Here is a 17,080-nt window from a genome sequence, read left to right on the forward strand (position 1 = left end):
TAATATTCCACTGAATATTGAATCGTATTGGTTATATAACTTGAAAAAAGGTCTACAGGTGTGAAATTTCATTTAACTATGTTTTTTTTCATTTAACCATAATTAACAGAATAGATATATAAAAGACTTATTATAAAAGAATAAAATCAAATTCTTAGAAATATGAATACACAAACCTTTTGCATTCACATTAATATAGATGAAATATGATTTAGTAAACTTCATAATTATTTCTCAAAGTGATTTTTTTTTCAAAGACATGGTTACTTTTCTATTTATCAACCGACTAATGAATTATTAATGTAAACTTTATTGCCATTTGGATTTCATTTATCACTTTATAGTTCTTAATCAATGAAATGATAAACTTATACTTTTATAAAAATGCAAAAACTAAAAACCCAATAAAAAAAATCCAAAGGCAATAGAAACTATATTAGTAATACTCACATTGCCATAAGCAAATTAGTTAAGTATCAAACTTAGCTAATACAATACTGGAATAACGATTCTTTGAAAGAAAATTTAGTTTTCAAAATTAAAAGATGCTAAACAATTAAAAAATAACACAAGATTCTATTTTTCATCCTAAAAATAGAAGCCAAAAGAGTTTTTCAGAAAAATTACTTCTTCAGTTAAGCACTTTAAAGACAATATAAAATTGAGGTGTTTCATACAAATAAAATAATCGGAATGATTTTATGTATATAAAACTTAAACAAGTTAGAAATGTAAGTTGAATTATTTATTGCTCAATTTATGACAATTTATTTTTAGAAAACAACTAAGAAATATTACAGAAATCTGTTGAAATATTATTTAGCTTGCAATCAAATATACCTGAAATAGCATAAACCCATCAGATGCATAACAAGGCAATGATTTAGGAGCAAAACGACTACCAGCTTTTAACTCTTCCAACTGAATATTAGACTGATTAGTAAGACCTACAATAGAAAATAATGTAAAATATTCCAGGAACTAAAAATAATATTACAATATAATTTAAATAATTGACAGAAATTACTCTCAGTTGGAATGAAATCTTCAGCAGCAATTCTTTCAAAAACTGCTGAGACTAATTGACGCACTGTTGCTGAAGCTGTGTTATTTGTAGTACTATTCTTCGTGAAATGTAACCTAAAGCACAATACAATAGCCTGGAAAAAAATTACCAACTTAGTGAAAGAAAAGAATAACCAAGCAAAAAAATACACACAGATGCACTAACAAATTCAATTAATTAATGATTTTCAATAATCAATTAATGCATGCAAAAGGCAAAAAATTCTAAAAACTGAAAATAATGTCTCTACATTAACCACATAGACATAGATTGCCGCATTTCAAGAATTGCATTAAGAAGAATGGACACTTACTAATAATGAGACGCATACTACATGGTGTGGGGAAAAATCCAGGACTAACAATTTTTAATATAATTATTAATAAATAAATTAACAAAATATAACAAATAATAAGACTTTTACCAATAAATAAATTTATGATGATACAGAGGCACAAACATGTATTAAAATTTCCAGCAATGGTCCATAAGTCTTCTACCTTATTCTACTCCCACAAATTGCATTAGAGTTGAAACTTTTGTGTACAAAGATTATGTACTGAGCAAATGAACTATTTTATCAATTGCCATTTTCCTTGCTTAAATAACACTAAAATAGCAAGTCTGTTTTTTTTTGACTTTGTAAAAAAGTCAAAAAAACAATATGTAAACTAAGAGACATATTATAAAATATTTTATAATTACAGTGTTAAACAAAAAGAAAAGAACGCACAAATTAAATAGAAATTAGTTAAATAATATTCTATGATGCAATGACTTGGTCAGAATTTTTTTTTCTTTCCCCCCCCCCCACGTTATAGTAATAAAAATAAAGACAATTATTTTTCCAAATACGAATAAATAAATGTTTCAAGTTTCTCTCATTCGATAAAATTTATTCACATAGAAAGACATAAACTATCTGATTTATCAAAACACATAAGTTGTTTTGACAACATATTTATTCATTACCTTTGCTAATACTGATCCCTGCACAATAGAATTAGTAGTTACTAAAAGAGTGACAGTCTGTAACAATTTCAGCTCCTCAGTTCCACTTTCCATTAGAGCCCACAAACAAGTGATAATATTACTAGCAGCAGTCTAAAAGAAAATTAACATACATGTTTAAACAAATATTAATTTAGAGTTTTAATCAATTTTTCATTCTAAGAACAATCAAACCTGCAGCTCCTTGCTAAAAACAACCAAACTGAATGTTTAAAGAAAAGTTTCATAATTAAGTAAAATAAAAATACAAATTTTTATTAAAAAATACAAAACCTGACTCAATTTACTATTTTTCCCATTTACAGATGGCTATTTATGCTTATGAATCTTGAAAAAATAGCTAATTTTATTTTAAACTTCAGACTTTGAATTTAAAACAGTTTTGAACTTTACCTTGGAAAAATGAGAAAAATTTAAGCATATGTTTCAAAAAAATTATGTTTCCTTCTTCGTTTTTTTTAATCTTGAAAAGATATAATTTTAAGACTACCAAAAACTTTCTCAAAATATAATTTTTATAACCAGAAATTTTGCTTATAGATACGATTTGATGAGTAGAACACAAAAAGTTCTTTGGATTATTGAAAAATCAACTTATCATACTTCGAGTAATAAAAAATATATTCAATATTACAGCTGATACTATGACTAAACAATCACACAAGCCACAGTGACTGAATTAGTCCCATTCATGTGAAGAGAGAGCTGTTAAAAAATTAAGAAACCACATCAACTATGGAGATTGATTCTTGATGTCTGATGACTCACCCAGCCAAATGAAGTTTTTGTAAGTTTTCGAAATTTAAATTTAGATCTTAGCTTTTTAAATTTAATTGTGATTCTTTAAATATTATTGATGTTAATTTTGATCTTTTTTGGTTTACTTTTTTTCGAAACTTTGACTGTAATAATTTGAAAACATGAAAATAAAGACAGTTCAGTTGCCTTCCAGTCTGTGGTCAGTCCATTGGGTTGTGGTGAGTCGGCCAACAGCACTTTGTGCAGCCTCTGGATTTGGATGGGTTGTCTGTAGACATAACCTGCAAATTTGGACTTGAGTGTTGACTTGCTAATAGGCCTCCTTTGCCCATTAACTCAAGCATGGTGTTCATGATCAAGCATGAGTTTGGTCCTTGTGCTGATGAGTTTGCATTGCTTGGTATTCTTGTTCTGGCACTGTGACGCGTTAGCAAAAGGGTCAAAATTTTGCAATAGGTCTTAATGGCCAGATGTGCATAAATAATTATTCTTAGTTTTAAAACCATCAAAAACTTGCAAACCCTGAAATATCCCATTTTAAAAGTTAACAAAATGAAAGAATCTAAACATTGTTGAGCCAAACAGACATCTGTAACAATTTTTGAGAATGTATATTATAAAACTATAAAAGAGAACAAAAAAATTTGCAATCTCGTGTTCATCCATTACAATTTAAGTATATTTTTAAAAAAATTTATAAATGCAAATTCAACAATTTAACAAGAAAAAGTAGATAATGTCACACTTACCGATGATATAGCCTCTAATGTAATCAATCTCTGAATAGATGTTAAAGACATCTGGACGATTTTAGTGTTTTTTGTATCACAACCCAGAAAAAAAGGTTCTAATATTTCTGGGCTTTCAGAAATAAAAGCTGCAAGGTAAATTAATATTTTTTATTTCAGTATTAATAAATATATAATTCAGATAATTATTTAGTAGATTACCATATAGTCAAGATTTAAGTCAGAAAAAAAATTGAGGTCATGCATGAAACAGTCTATATTAAGACACTTCAAATGAGTATTCAATTAAAAGGTGTTTAAATTATTCAATTACATAAATATTTAGTTAGACTAAATATACATTCAGTTTGCTAACAAATTTCTTTTTTTCATTTATCACATAATTTATTTGTTCAAAATAAAATAATTGGCAATATTAATTAGAAACTTTCAAATATTTTGTATTAAATAATGGTGCAATATTATAAATGTAAAATAGAGAATTCACACTTATTGCCAACAACCTTAATCACAAAAAAATTTTTAATTCCTTACGAAAGTTCAAAGAGTATTTTCCATTTAATAAATTATCAATATACAAATGAAATAATAAGTGAATTCAATAAATTTTTACATTAATTAAAAAGCATGTAACCAACAGATAAGTATGACAAGTGAACATGATATACCATTAATTCAATTGATCCTATAACTGTTGTAAAGCACAGAGCAATCAATGAGTTCATAACTGAATAATTAGTCAAAATCTATAAAAAATTATTCCAGCAAAAACTCTTTTGTGGGGAATGAAATTATCATCAAGCTGACATAAAAATAATTTAACCCTAGAGCAAAATGACCAGAATAGCAGAACATCTTTTGCAGTGCGACAGCGCGCACAGACAGGAAAGTTAATAAAGTTTTGTTTTCTACCAAGAATGTGATGTTTCTTTTAAGCTGAATAAAGTTTTGTTTTCTACCAAGAATGTGATGTTTCTTTTAAGTGCAAAATGCTCATTTAATTAAATCTTTGGAAGATCTAACATGGATAATCAAATAATAAACCATACTTCCCTTATTTTACATCCTTAAAAAAAAAAAATTTCTTTTTCATTCTTATAGTTTACAGTTTATCAGCCCATCAATGCTAACTGTATACTACAGTTATACAGCAAGATTCAGATTTTGAACTAATTATAAGCAGAAGTGATGAGAATTAATATGACAAAAATAAGAAATGATACCAAGCTTGTGATTCTGCTAAAAAGAAGTAAACACATTTAAGCTAAATGGCATCAAAATAGACCAAATCTAGAAATATTCATGGAGAAAAATCAAAACACCCCATTCTTGAGAGCAGAATGCACCACCCATTTTTAAGAAAAATTTCCTTTTATTATATTAATTAATTAATTTCATCCAAAGTGTTCTTACCATCCTTATTCTCTCTCAATTAATTGTGGTTCACAACTTACATAACTTTTTTCTTAAAAATATTTTTTAAATAATGAAATAATATTTACTGTTATAACAATTTGTAATTAGGCAAAAAATATACAAAACAAGAAAGTCAAATCAGTGCAATTAGCTTAATGCTTATTTTGCTAATTTTATACATTTCCATTGTGCAAATACGATTTTTTAGTTCAGGATGCGAAATTTCTACTAGCCAACTCACTTTGACATACATATTTAGAGATGGCTAGTAAGTATTGCTTTGTAAAATGTGGGGTTTCAAATCAAAATAAATTATATTTTTCACAGGGATGAGAGTTTCCATTTACAGGATGTAGATTAGAATGCAGCTTTGGTAAGCCTTATTGACCCAGTCTCAACAAAGTTTGACCCTAGGGCTACAACTGACAAATTGGAACCATTGAAACCATTTCAACCTCATTTTAAGTTATAATTATCATCTTTTTTAATAAATATTTTCTAATTATTTTTGCATCTACATTCTTTTATGGTTTTGGTCACTACATCTGTTAACATTATAAAAATTGTTTACATTTTCCATGTAAATAGAGATAAGCAAACATTTAAACTAAACTGAAATTTTTAGAATTGAAATTTCACACTCTGCTTTAATTGATTAAACATTATTTAACTTTGAACCAATTTAATGTTGAATGAAAAAAAAAAGAATAATTATTCTCACAATTCTGTATGTAAACTCATTAGTTAATAGAATCACTTGCTTATTATGATACTATTTCCAAAATCGAAACATTATATAAGTAACAACATTGAAATCTCTTTGGTTATCACCTACACAAACACACACTACTTGAATAAAAACAACTAAACAAAAATGTTCAATTAACTAAAATAAGGCTAAACACTCACCAAGTCGTACATCCTTGTACTTTGCAACAGTGTTTTGTACTTTAGCAATTCCTGATTCAGCAGCCTAGAAGAAAATTCCCAGTTAAAAATGTATCAAAAAACAATAAATAATAAAATTAAGAATCTAAAATCACTGTATTTTTAACTAAAATATATATTTGACGTCTTATTTGCAGAGTTTTTCTAGCAATAAATTAATATCAATACTACTTAATGACAGATTTTGCCAAAGCAACACTGTGTATTCTTGTATTGATAATAATAGCAAAATAAATATTTTTGACTGTAAACCTTAGTAGGAAATGTTTTGTCCTCCTGTCGGTAAGAACTCAAGGATGCTTGCAGTAATGTAAAATTTAAATTTTTAAGTCATCATGAAAGAATAACCAAAAAAAATAACCAAGGATTCAAGACAAATATATTAAATATCTAGAATAATTTTTAAAAAGTAGGAAGAAAAATATCAATCAGTGAAACAGTACACTTACACAATTTTAAAGCAAGGTAAATCTAACAGATCACAATTCCTGACAAATCAAATCCAAAAAGCCTTTTTTTTTTATTTTATAATTATGAAATTAAGTAAGATTGTAATTACTCAATTGCATTTCAAACTATTAATTATTAAATATATTTTACAAAAAAGAACAAAATAAAAAGTTTTTGAAAACATTTTTCAAGTATTATGTGTTCCTCGATAGGAACACATAATTTTTATCTATTTTTATCAATTCTACATCGCACATCTATTTTCATCAATTTTAAAACAAAAATCGTGGGGAAGTTTTAGGTAGTAATGGAAGATAATCCAAAAGTAAAGCACACCACAAGTAAGGAATTCCCAATGAGTTTTGCCAGTCACTTGCATCAGATTATTATTTATTTTTTTACTAGCATAATTTACAGTGATGGCTTATTTAGAAACAGTGAGATAAAAAATGGAAGCAGATCTTACTTTAAACTTGTCAAGCTTCTGCTTACATGAATTTGTTATCATGACTGCACAAATTTTTATATCATTCCTCATCTTATATATTGGATTTATGATAAACAATAATTTATTGAACTGTTCTATACTTAGCGCCACTGTTGGAAAAGATGATTTTTTGTAACGAGCATTTTTTCCTCTACTATCCTAGTATCTTTTAAAAAATTATGCACTTGTTATTTGTTTCAATAGAATATTAAAATTTTGCTACAAAAAAAAAACAAAAAAAACATTTGCGTTTTGGTAATTTGCTTTGAGGAAAAATTTCTTGAGGAGCAATTCTGACACTTCCAACAACCTGCCTCATAATTATGAACTTTGACTTGTTAAACTGTTATTGTTTACTTTGATATTGTCAATAATTCTGTGGTGAGTAACCAAACTGTTAAAGGATCTACAAATTTATAAATTGTGCTACACTACTTATTGATACAAGTGTAAATCATGGTCTCTACAGTACAGAAACTTGTCTACCTACTGAAGGAAAAAAAACATCTCCAAATTAAGAGATATTTATTTAAATGTTACAACAAGTTGAAATCCTGAAATTAAAATTAAATTAAAGCACTTAAAGTCTCCAAAAAGTCCTAGAATATCTTTCAACACTTCTTTTTTTTTCAGACCATAAAAACCTAAATATAAGAAAATAAAACTAAACTCAATACTTATAAGCCCACCACTAAACTCAGAGGTTATCTGATGTGCCAGCTTTTAGCCATGACAGTAAAAGATAAAAAACTTGGAAAACATTGAGATAATTTTATGTTTCTTAAACAATAGCTAACAATGAACAGAACTAAACAATGAATATCCTGATTAAATCTAAGTTTTTAAGTCAAACAGTTTAGTTCTACCAGGCCTTCGAATCTAAACTACCTGGTCTTACTCCACTTTCCTCTAGATGAAATCTAATTATCTTAGTAATGCATTGAGAGTAGGTAAATAAAAACAAACCTCTTTTAAGGGTGGGTAACGCTTTCGAGCTTCAACTGCAAGGGCTTTTAAATCATTTTGTATATTTTCAAGTAATTTTTTATCAGATGCTTGCTTCTCAGGAGCAGCCATTTCAATACCTAAATTGTAGAAACATAAGTAAAAAAGTAATTATTTCACCTTGCAATGACATATAAATTTGACATATAATTCACCCTGCAATGACATAAAAATATTAATTTTTGAAATAATATTTTTTCTTAGAATTAAAATTTTAGTAACTGTATATATTTGATATCTAATAAGAGTTAAAATAGTGAGTTAAAAAAAAAAGTACTACAACTTTGCAGAGAAGTACTGCCCTCGCATATAAACGACTAGAGGGAAATTTGATAAAAAGGAAAAAAGTATTTTACCATATTGAATGATCAAAAACTTAACACATAACATACATATTGCAAATAAAGTAAACAATTAGCTTAAAAACTATTAAAATAGTTTCTGAGTATACAAGAAAAAAAAAAGATCCTTATAACAACATTAATATTTTTTTCATTTCTAACAATGACCTCAACCAATAGATGTCCTTACAGCCTAAGTTAACATCAGAAGCTTTTTCATTTCTAACAATGACCTCAACCAATAGATGACATTACAGCCAAAGTTAACATCAGAAATTTTGAATTAATGTCTTGAGAAAATGAAAATGTTATCTCTGAAAAAAAATTCCTTTTTCATGTTCTTATTCCTTTTTTTTGATTATGAATTTACAAAATATTCAACTGATTTTTAAGTGGTTATAAAAGAAGATCTTGAATGTTTTAGTTGTGTGAAAATAATGATAGTTTATTTAACTCAAAATGAATCTCATTTAGATTGATCACAATTCTGATTTTTTAAATCACAGCGTACAGTGGCCAAAAAAAAAAACGATCCACCCTGAATAACTTTTGATCTAATGATCGGATCTTCACATTTTAGGTCTCAATCTCAATGGCTCTAGGGGGTGACCTCAAATATACTAATTAATAAGTGCAGACAATACTTTAAGTTACGAAATCAGACACAAAAACGCACTTTCTCTGAATAAACATATACCTTTTTTCAACAGATTCAAATTTCTGACCCCCAAAATATAGGGGGTAGCCACAATCTGGGAAATATGGTCCCAATAGTTTGGACAGAAGAGCATTCTTAAGTTTGGACCCCTTAATGTTAATTTTACTCAATCCTTAATGTTAATTAATGTTAATATCTCAAAAAATTTTTAAGCGAATTGAAAAAATTTTGCTAACAATTATAAAATTTGTTTATTCAAAAATAATTCCATACAAAAAAAACTTTCAGTAAATATTTATTGAATTTTATTATTTTATTTAATGAAGGTCAAAAAAATTTTGAATTGTAAAGCATACAAATTTTTGCATCATTTAAACGAATATAATTTTGCATGATAAAATACAAAATTTGAGTAATTTGGTTCCTGGGAAATTAAATTTCAAAAAAGTCAGACATTTAAAATTCGATTTCTCAGGAACTATTCAACCGATTTTGCTCAAATTTCCGGGGAAATTTCGTAATTTGGTTCCTGGGAAATTAAATTTCAAAAAAGTCAGACATTTAAAATTCGATTTCTCAGGAACTATTCAACCGATTTTGCTCAAATTTCGTCTTTTGCTATGTAAAATTATGATCTTTAAAGTGCAACAAATTCAACACCATACAATTTTAAGTTCTTTTGACCGTTATTAAATAAAATAACAAAAAAATATTAAATAAAAGTTATTTTGCCTGGAATCATCTTTGGATAAACAAATTTTATAATTCTGTGCAAAAAAATTTTCGATTCGCTTAAAAAGCTCTTGAGATTCAGTGAAAAACGCAAAAAGTAAAATCAACATTAAAGGGTCCTAACTTTGTAAGCACTCTTCTGTCCAAACTACTGGAACCATATTTCCAAGATTACGGCTACCCTTTATATTTTGGGGGTCAGAAATCCAAATTCAAAGGTATGTTTATTCACAGAAAATACTTTCTTGTATCAGATTCATAGCTTAAAATATTATCTGCACTTATTAATTACCATATTTGAGGTCACCCCCTCGAGCCATTACGATTAAGTCCTAGAACATGAAGATCCAATCATTAAATCAAAAGTTATCCAGAGTAGTTTTTTTTTTGCGTTTTTGCACACTGTACTTCGGGATAGTAATGCAAGTTATACCTTAGGACATGTCTTAAAGTACAACAAATGCATCATTTTTAAAAATTTCAATATCTTTTATCACAAAAGAATATATTCTAATCTGTTTTAGTCTTTTAATTATAGAAAACAATAAATTCTATAAGTATATTTCAGCTATTTATTTATTATTACAATATTTTTTTTTTTTAACTTCTATATTATGAATTTTAAAGCAGTGAAATTGTTCTATGACATAAACCTTTGTGTGCATTTTGTATGATAACACACTTTTTTTTCTAACAGTTCACTTCTTTGTCCTAAAACCGAAAGAAATTACTAAGTTAAAGGAATTATTAAGAAAGTTTCTAATTTATTAACATCTTTACAAAACATTTTTGTCATCTTTTCTTCAGCTTTAAAAAATAATAATACCTGCTTCATCCGATTTGAAATATGATTTCTAGAGAATGTGGTATTAATATCCGCCATTCTTGTTGCAACATTTGCTATAGGATACTGTGTGTTCTACATGTTCGCATTTCTCCATTCCTCATGATTTTCTATTTAGGTTTTTATATATCTGTTCGTTTTTATTGTTCTCATTTGTTCATCATTAATTTGGTTTCATTAATAAAAATAAAATGATTATAGAAAAAAAAAATTTAAATCTTGTTTTTAACTTTTTAATAGTGAATGACAATGCCACAAAATCTCCTCTATGAATGATATTGCTTTAATTATACAATAATAGCTTCCAACAACTTCCTTTTTGAAATTGTGTGTCAGTTTTTTATGTAGAACCATCGTGAAGGTAACACACATCGTAGTGCTACATTGTTATATAATCGTAATTTAAATCAGTGAACATAAATTTTAATGTAAAATTATGAAGGATAAAACTATAAATTCTAACTAATTGGTCTCCATTAGCAGCACAAAAAAAAAAAAAAAAAAAAAAAAAAAAAAAAAAAAAAAAAAAAAAACAGATAAATTTTAAAGACTTAAAAGAATTACAGAAAGGAGAAACAAAAAAAATCATTAATTCTTAAGTTTAAGTGACTATATTTCAGTTACCTTATAAAAATTTTACAGATAGATAAACTGTTAGAAAATTGATGATTTTAAAAAATACACAATAATTTCCTTCAATTAAATTGGATTTTGGAAAATAAAAAATTAAAGAATAAGGAAATTTAATAAAAAAAAAAATTTCTTGTTAATTTTCAAATCTTTGGTAACTTGATTACAGGCAGCATAAAGATTTATTTCATTTTTTTAAGTGTTACATAAAATTTTTATCAGACACTTTATATATATTAAAAACAATTCAATAAAATGCATTTTTTATATAATTTTTATCTATATTATATTAGCAAACCTTGCTGCAGAAATATTAGATTAAGCTTTCAATTTTTACATGACTGTGTTAATGTAGCTGAAAAATATTACGATTGTGCTGCAAATTGGCTCAATAAATTCTGCTACCAAGATTACAACTAATTGTAATTAGCTACATTTATTCAATTGGATATTTGCCCAACACATAAAGTAACAGTATAAATCATAAAAGATGAATCTTCTTTTCAATTTTCACTTACATTGCTGCAAATAAAACTAGAATAACTTTTGTTTTTCAAATGATTGGAAGCACTGTAATTTTTTGCAATACAATTGACATAATCTGAATGAGAGACATAATGTGAATGAATTAATCACAAACCAAAAAAAACTAAAACAGCAAAATAGACTAAAAGTTACCTTTTTATGAAAGCCTTGTTTTTCAATTTATAGATCTTTCATATAATTATTTCTACCCATTCTTTGTTAGCATGCCTACAATGTAATGCCAAAGATTTTTACAAAAAGAAAATTAAAGACCTAAAAAATAAAATGATAGTTATTATTATAAGTCTTTTTGAATAATATTTATATTAAAATAAAATATTTAATTACCTTCTTTTGTAATACAAAGATTAATAAAATATTTTAAACTTTTAAAAAATACTTTCGCTATCTCAAAAAAAATTCACGAGATGTGAATTCATGAGATGAGAATTGCAAGCAAAAAAACTCAAAATATATCAAATTTTTGGTATCTTTATTCAAGGATTTTTATTATTGCATATTTCTAGTAACCTAAATTATCTTTCATTATTAAAACTTTTAAAAAATTTTACACATAATGAAATAAAAGGAACAACCTCAATATGCATTAGCAATTTTAAATTAAATTTAAAAAAAAGTTTCAGGGCTCAAAGATGTAAGTTCTGAGATCAACTTTTGAAAAAAATTAATAATACATTTCCACCAACAAACTTTATAGTAAAGAAATACTCAAAATTTACTTCAGCTCAGATAAATGGTTAAAACAAAGCAACAATTACCGATTTGGTGCAACGCTTTAATGCAGTAAAAAAATAATAAAAATTAGATCAACATATGCCTTTACTAAAAATTTTTTGAAAAACATATTCAAAAAAAATAATAGGTTTATATTATTCAAATTAAATTATTGCATAATTTAAACCTTAAATTTAACTTTCACAAAAACAAACATATTTGTTTTAAAAGGTTAAACATAAATATAATTGGGTAAGGAGCCACAACACAAAAAAATACATATTTTCTCAATTTTTCCTCTACTTCTTTAACACTAGCCAAGGCTATCTCAGTCAGTTCATTCTGCCAGCAGCAAGGATCATGTAAAATTATATAGAATACTTTCTACTGTTCAGCTATCTGAAACGGGGTTGGCCTCTACTTTCTCTTATTCGGAATTTTGCTTTTTTTTCACTAGGATTGTATAACTATATTGGCAGATAATCAATTGATTACTTTTATGATATTTTGCTCTCTTAAATATGTGTGTAATTAAGTATCAAAACTAATTTACTTAACATTATTTTCCTTATCTGCATTAAATACAATTTTAGTATTTTTCATTATCTGCCATCATTTTCAATAATTAATAGTTTATTTTGCTCAGTTTCATTCATGGCTTAACAACACTCGCTAAGGACTTCAAGTTATTAGTCAGTAAATTAGTCAAATATTAAAAGTATTTGCCAAACTTCAAAATTCCTCACCAAAGTTAAATCTTAACTATTTTTTTTATTGATTTCTTCTCATAAAAAAATCAAATCAAAACATACATTTACTATTAATTGAATTATTTTATAACATGCAAATTCAAATCAAGAGTCATTTGCAGTTAGGTAGGAGTTAATGAGCAATGAATCGGAGAGGGAATTAAAAATGTAGATGTTTTATCGTCTTTGTGGAAAAGAAATAGATATAGGATGGAGTTAATATTTGATAACTTTTAAGACTAGAACAATAATATAAGGATAAACTTGAAGCAACATTATGCTTTTGTTTTAAAAAAAATTAAGCACTTAAGAGTATGAAATATTCTTCATACTTCTTATATCATTAAATAGATTTATTAATGTACTGATTCGACTTTTTTTTTTATATAAAGAAAGGAAATGAAATTGTTAGAAAAATTTGCTTCCTTTTACAAGGAACATATCGTATCTTATACAAACTATATGGAATCAAACACCCTTAATATTGCATTAAAAATATAAGATGTGTGAAACATATTATCAGAAAACATTTATGAAGCAATGAACTGTGGTAGTGTTAATAATTATTTAAACATTTACAAGAATAATTATTAAAGTGAAGAATGAGAGGAGAAAAAAACAATTTGCATAAGAAAATCTGAGAGCTAGAATATCAACAGTAACTTAAAATAGCCTTAGAAATGACCACCCCAATATATTTGACAGCATTTTAAAATATTTTACGGCATTTAACGATGAAAAAAATATGAAAAATCTCAACCAACGTCCTTCGAATGCGTTTAAAAACTTATTTAATTTGATAGTATTTTTACAAACAAAGATAATGAAGTAATATAAATAACATAAGTACACCAGCTAAAATTAAGAGTAAAAAGTTTTTTTTAAAAAAAGTATGGAAAGAAAAGGAAGATATCTGTAGAGTCAAGCATCACCTACATAATTTAATTCGCACCACTAATAGATATTAATTGCAAAAATAGAGTTATTTCTAATAATTTTGAATCATTTTCTTTTGTGCAGCAGAAGTAAACAGAAACAAAAATATTGATGTGTAGTAGTTGTTCTTTTCGTTTAACTTTAAGAAAACAATACGGTTACAAATATTTTTCAATAAATCGAAACCGCAGGCGAAGCCGTGATAAGCAAAAATTCTTTCAACTACATCTGCTAGGCGTGAGAAAAATAATAAAATATAAACAAATTAAATCTAATTAAAATGATCTTTATAAAATAATTTAATATTTATTAGAAGAAATGATTATTTTACAAAGTTTGATAAGCAAAGCAGAAATAGACTGTCGGAAGCGTAAACATAAGTGATAGACATAAATTTTTAAATATAAATTTTGTGCTGAATTGTAATAAACATTTCAATTCGCAATTTTCATCAATTTCAGTTTATCTTTTCACAAATTGCTTGCATTTCAAAATTTTAATCCTCTTAATAAAATGACTAATATAAGTTTATTTATATTTATAGGTTTTAATTCCCAAACCCGTAAAAAGAAAAATTTTGTTTTACTGGCAGTACCCATTTTTTAATTTATTTAGGCAAATATTATTTTTAAACTTTTTTGTCTTGAGATACATTGCATGCAACAAAAAGTGCTTTAATTTATTAATTGCAAATATTTTGATATTTTTGCAAAATGAAAGTTCCCTTCCCTTACATCAAAATTTCTAAGTAAAATATTGTTTCTTTAGAACTATGAATAAGTATCATGAAGTTAATACTACAAATTTTATTAAACTGAAAATGTCTTAAGTAGTTATAAAAACATTATTTATTTTTTTAAAATATGTACACTTTGGTTTTTAAACCTATTAGTTCGGCGTAAAATATTAATCAAGTGTTGAATATCAAGTGTAACAGTGGGGAAATCACACAAGTATTTTATCCTAAAAAATATATTAAATATATCTAAGAAGAAAAAATTCTGCAAGAATATGCTACTTTAATTGCCTCATAATTAAATTTGAAGTTAATTAAAATTACTTGAAACTGAGGGGACAAATAAAATCCCACATTTTTTACATGCGCTGCTATTTACGCTGAATTCTTTGATTTGGACCCTCCTAAACATTATTTTTAATTGTTTTTAAAATTATCACATTTGAAGGTAAAACAATTTTTTTTTCTAATGGCAGGTACTGAATTTTTACGTCCTTCACCTGGGAAGATGCTGGAAGTGTTGCTCATTTAACATTACCCAGTGGGCACCTGTGAATCTTAAGTCACGGAGGCGAGCAACATTACCCACGCCACACTGCCACAGATACCCTTTCATAATGTGGGCCACATCACACACAATAGAGGACAGCACATAGAGAGCGGGAAGTCCAAAGCAGGATTCAAACCCGCTGTCAGGCACGCTAACCGTTGGGCCACCTGCTGGCATAAAATAAATTATTATAAGACTTTTAAAATTGTAAACACATTTTTATTAGGTTTAAATAATGCATCGTAACAGAGGGGACATCTTACAAATTTGACAAATAGTTGAAGGGAATTATTACTGTCGAAAGTAACACTTTGGTTGGTTAAAGTTAGCAGCACTGCTATAATATCTGACATGTGAACCCATGCTACATCTTTGTAGTTACATTTAAAAGTTTTTATTCTACCAGACGGTGTTAAAAAAAACAATGCACGCATTGTGTGTTTCTTTCTCAATTTCAGTTATTTGGGCAACAAAATTAACTACCCTATTTTTTCCTTGAACTTGTACGCTTGCAAAACTACCTATTGTTTATAGTATCTTTGACATTATCTGATTTTCTATAAAGAAATTTTGTGAAAAAAAATTCAATGAGTACGTGGAATTTAAAAAAAAAAATTTTTTGGCTTATCTATTTTGATATAGAATTAAAAATAATTATTTTAATATATAATTTAAATATTTATTTATTTTTTGATGAATGTCTACATTTATAAACACAATCTGTTACATTTATTTTGTCATTTTAAAAATCAAGAAAAAAAAAGAAGAAATCACAATTTTAAATTAAAATTATAGTTTACTAATTGAAACTTTGTTTTAATAGTCATAGTACAGGGGTCTATCCAAGCCAAATTTACTACCGTTTAACTGTACTTTCACAAATTCAACTTTAGGAGAAACGGTAGAATAATTTGACAAATTACTTTTTTCTTAACATTTTATTTTTGTGTCTTGTAGGAAACGATAAATCCATATTTTTACCATATTAGTGTTGATTTTTTTAATATGATTTTTAATTTTCACGAATTATGTCTACATTTTCACAAAATAGGTACCTCTCAGTAAAACCTAGACTGACCCCTGAAGTATTCTTTAAATTTTCTATTTCATCTAGTCTTTAAATTTCAATTATGCATTTATTTCTGAATGGTTGCTATGCATTCAAAGCTATGTATTATAATAAAAAATTATATTAGTAGGTTAGAGCTTCTAAAATATTGTTATAGTATAGTTTTAATATTAATTTAATTTTGATTAAACATTTACAAAATTTTTTTAATTATAAATGAAAGTTCTAGCAGTGTATTTGAATAAAAATCTGATTTAAATCAAAAAAATCTGACTTTTTTTATTTTTTTAAAAAAAATCACGAACCGTGCTTTTAGCTAAATCCAACCCCCATCAACTGCACCTTTTCCACGACTTGTGGCAAAAAAATCCCAATTGATTTTAATGAATAAAAAAGTAATGTCACAAAGTGTATACTTCTGTTTGAATTAGGATGATGGCCCATCACTAAGAATATAAATTTCTTTCAATTAAGTTAGGGGTGCACAACCTGCGGCCCGCGGACCAAATGCGGCCCTTCGACTACTGAAGTGCGGCCCGCGAGAGCTTCTAAACACAATAAAAAAAAAAATTTTAAAAATGGCAATTTTTAATCGCACTTTTAAGTCATCACGTCTTGACACAATCAATTTTAACAGATTCTTTAGTAAATGTACGTTTAACGCGCTTTTTTAAGAAAAGCTAT

General features: G+C 26.6%; 1 protein-coding gene across 4 annotated transcripts in view; it reads right to left on the reverse strand.

Annotated features, from left to right (window-relative positions):
* LOC107445936 (Mon2 homolog, regulator of endosome-to-Golgi trafficking) overlaps nt 1-14,188 on the reverse strand; it is a 67,202-nt gene extending 53,014 nt beyond the window's left edge. For 2 of the 4 annotated variants that reach the window (XM_016060444.3, XM_071187609.1), the window contains exons 1-8: nt 14,042-14,188; nt 11,775-11,894; nt 7,853-7,971; nt 5,911-5,974; nt 3,586-3,713; nt 2,039-2,170; nt 1,028-1,160; nt 841-947 (exon numbers count right to left, since the gene is read on the reverse strand). In XM_016060444.3, the coding sequence (XP_015915930.1) occupies nt 841-947; nt 1,028-1,160; nt 2,039-2,170; nt 3,586-3,713; nt 5,911-5,974; nt 7,853-7,963 (675 nt within the window). In that variant the 5' untranslated portion in view covers nt 7,964-7,971; nt 11,775-11,894; nt 14,042-14,188. The remainder of the gene's footprint in view (nt 1-840; nt 948-1,027; nt 1,161-2,038; nt 2,171-3,585; nt 3,714-5,910; nt 5,975-7,852; nt 7,972-11,774; nt 11,895-14,041) is intronic. The other 2 variants (XM_071187610.1, XM_016060445.3) reach the window with 2 other exon arrangements.
* Between the last annotated feature and the right edge of the window lie 2,892 nt (nt 14,189-17,080).

Source organism: Parasteatoda tepidariorum, chromosome X1 (assembly GCF_043381705.1).
Source record: "Parasteatoda tepidariorum isolate YZ-2023 chromosome X1, CAS_Ptep_4.0, whole genome shotgun sequence".
NCBI lineage: Eukaryota > Metazoa > Arthropoda > Arachnida > Araneae > Theridiidae > Parasteatoda > Parasteatoda tepidariorum.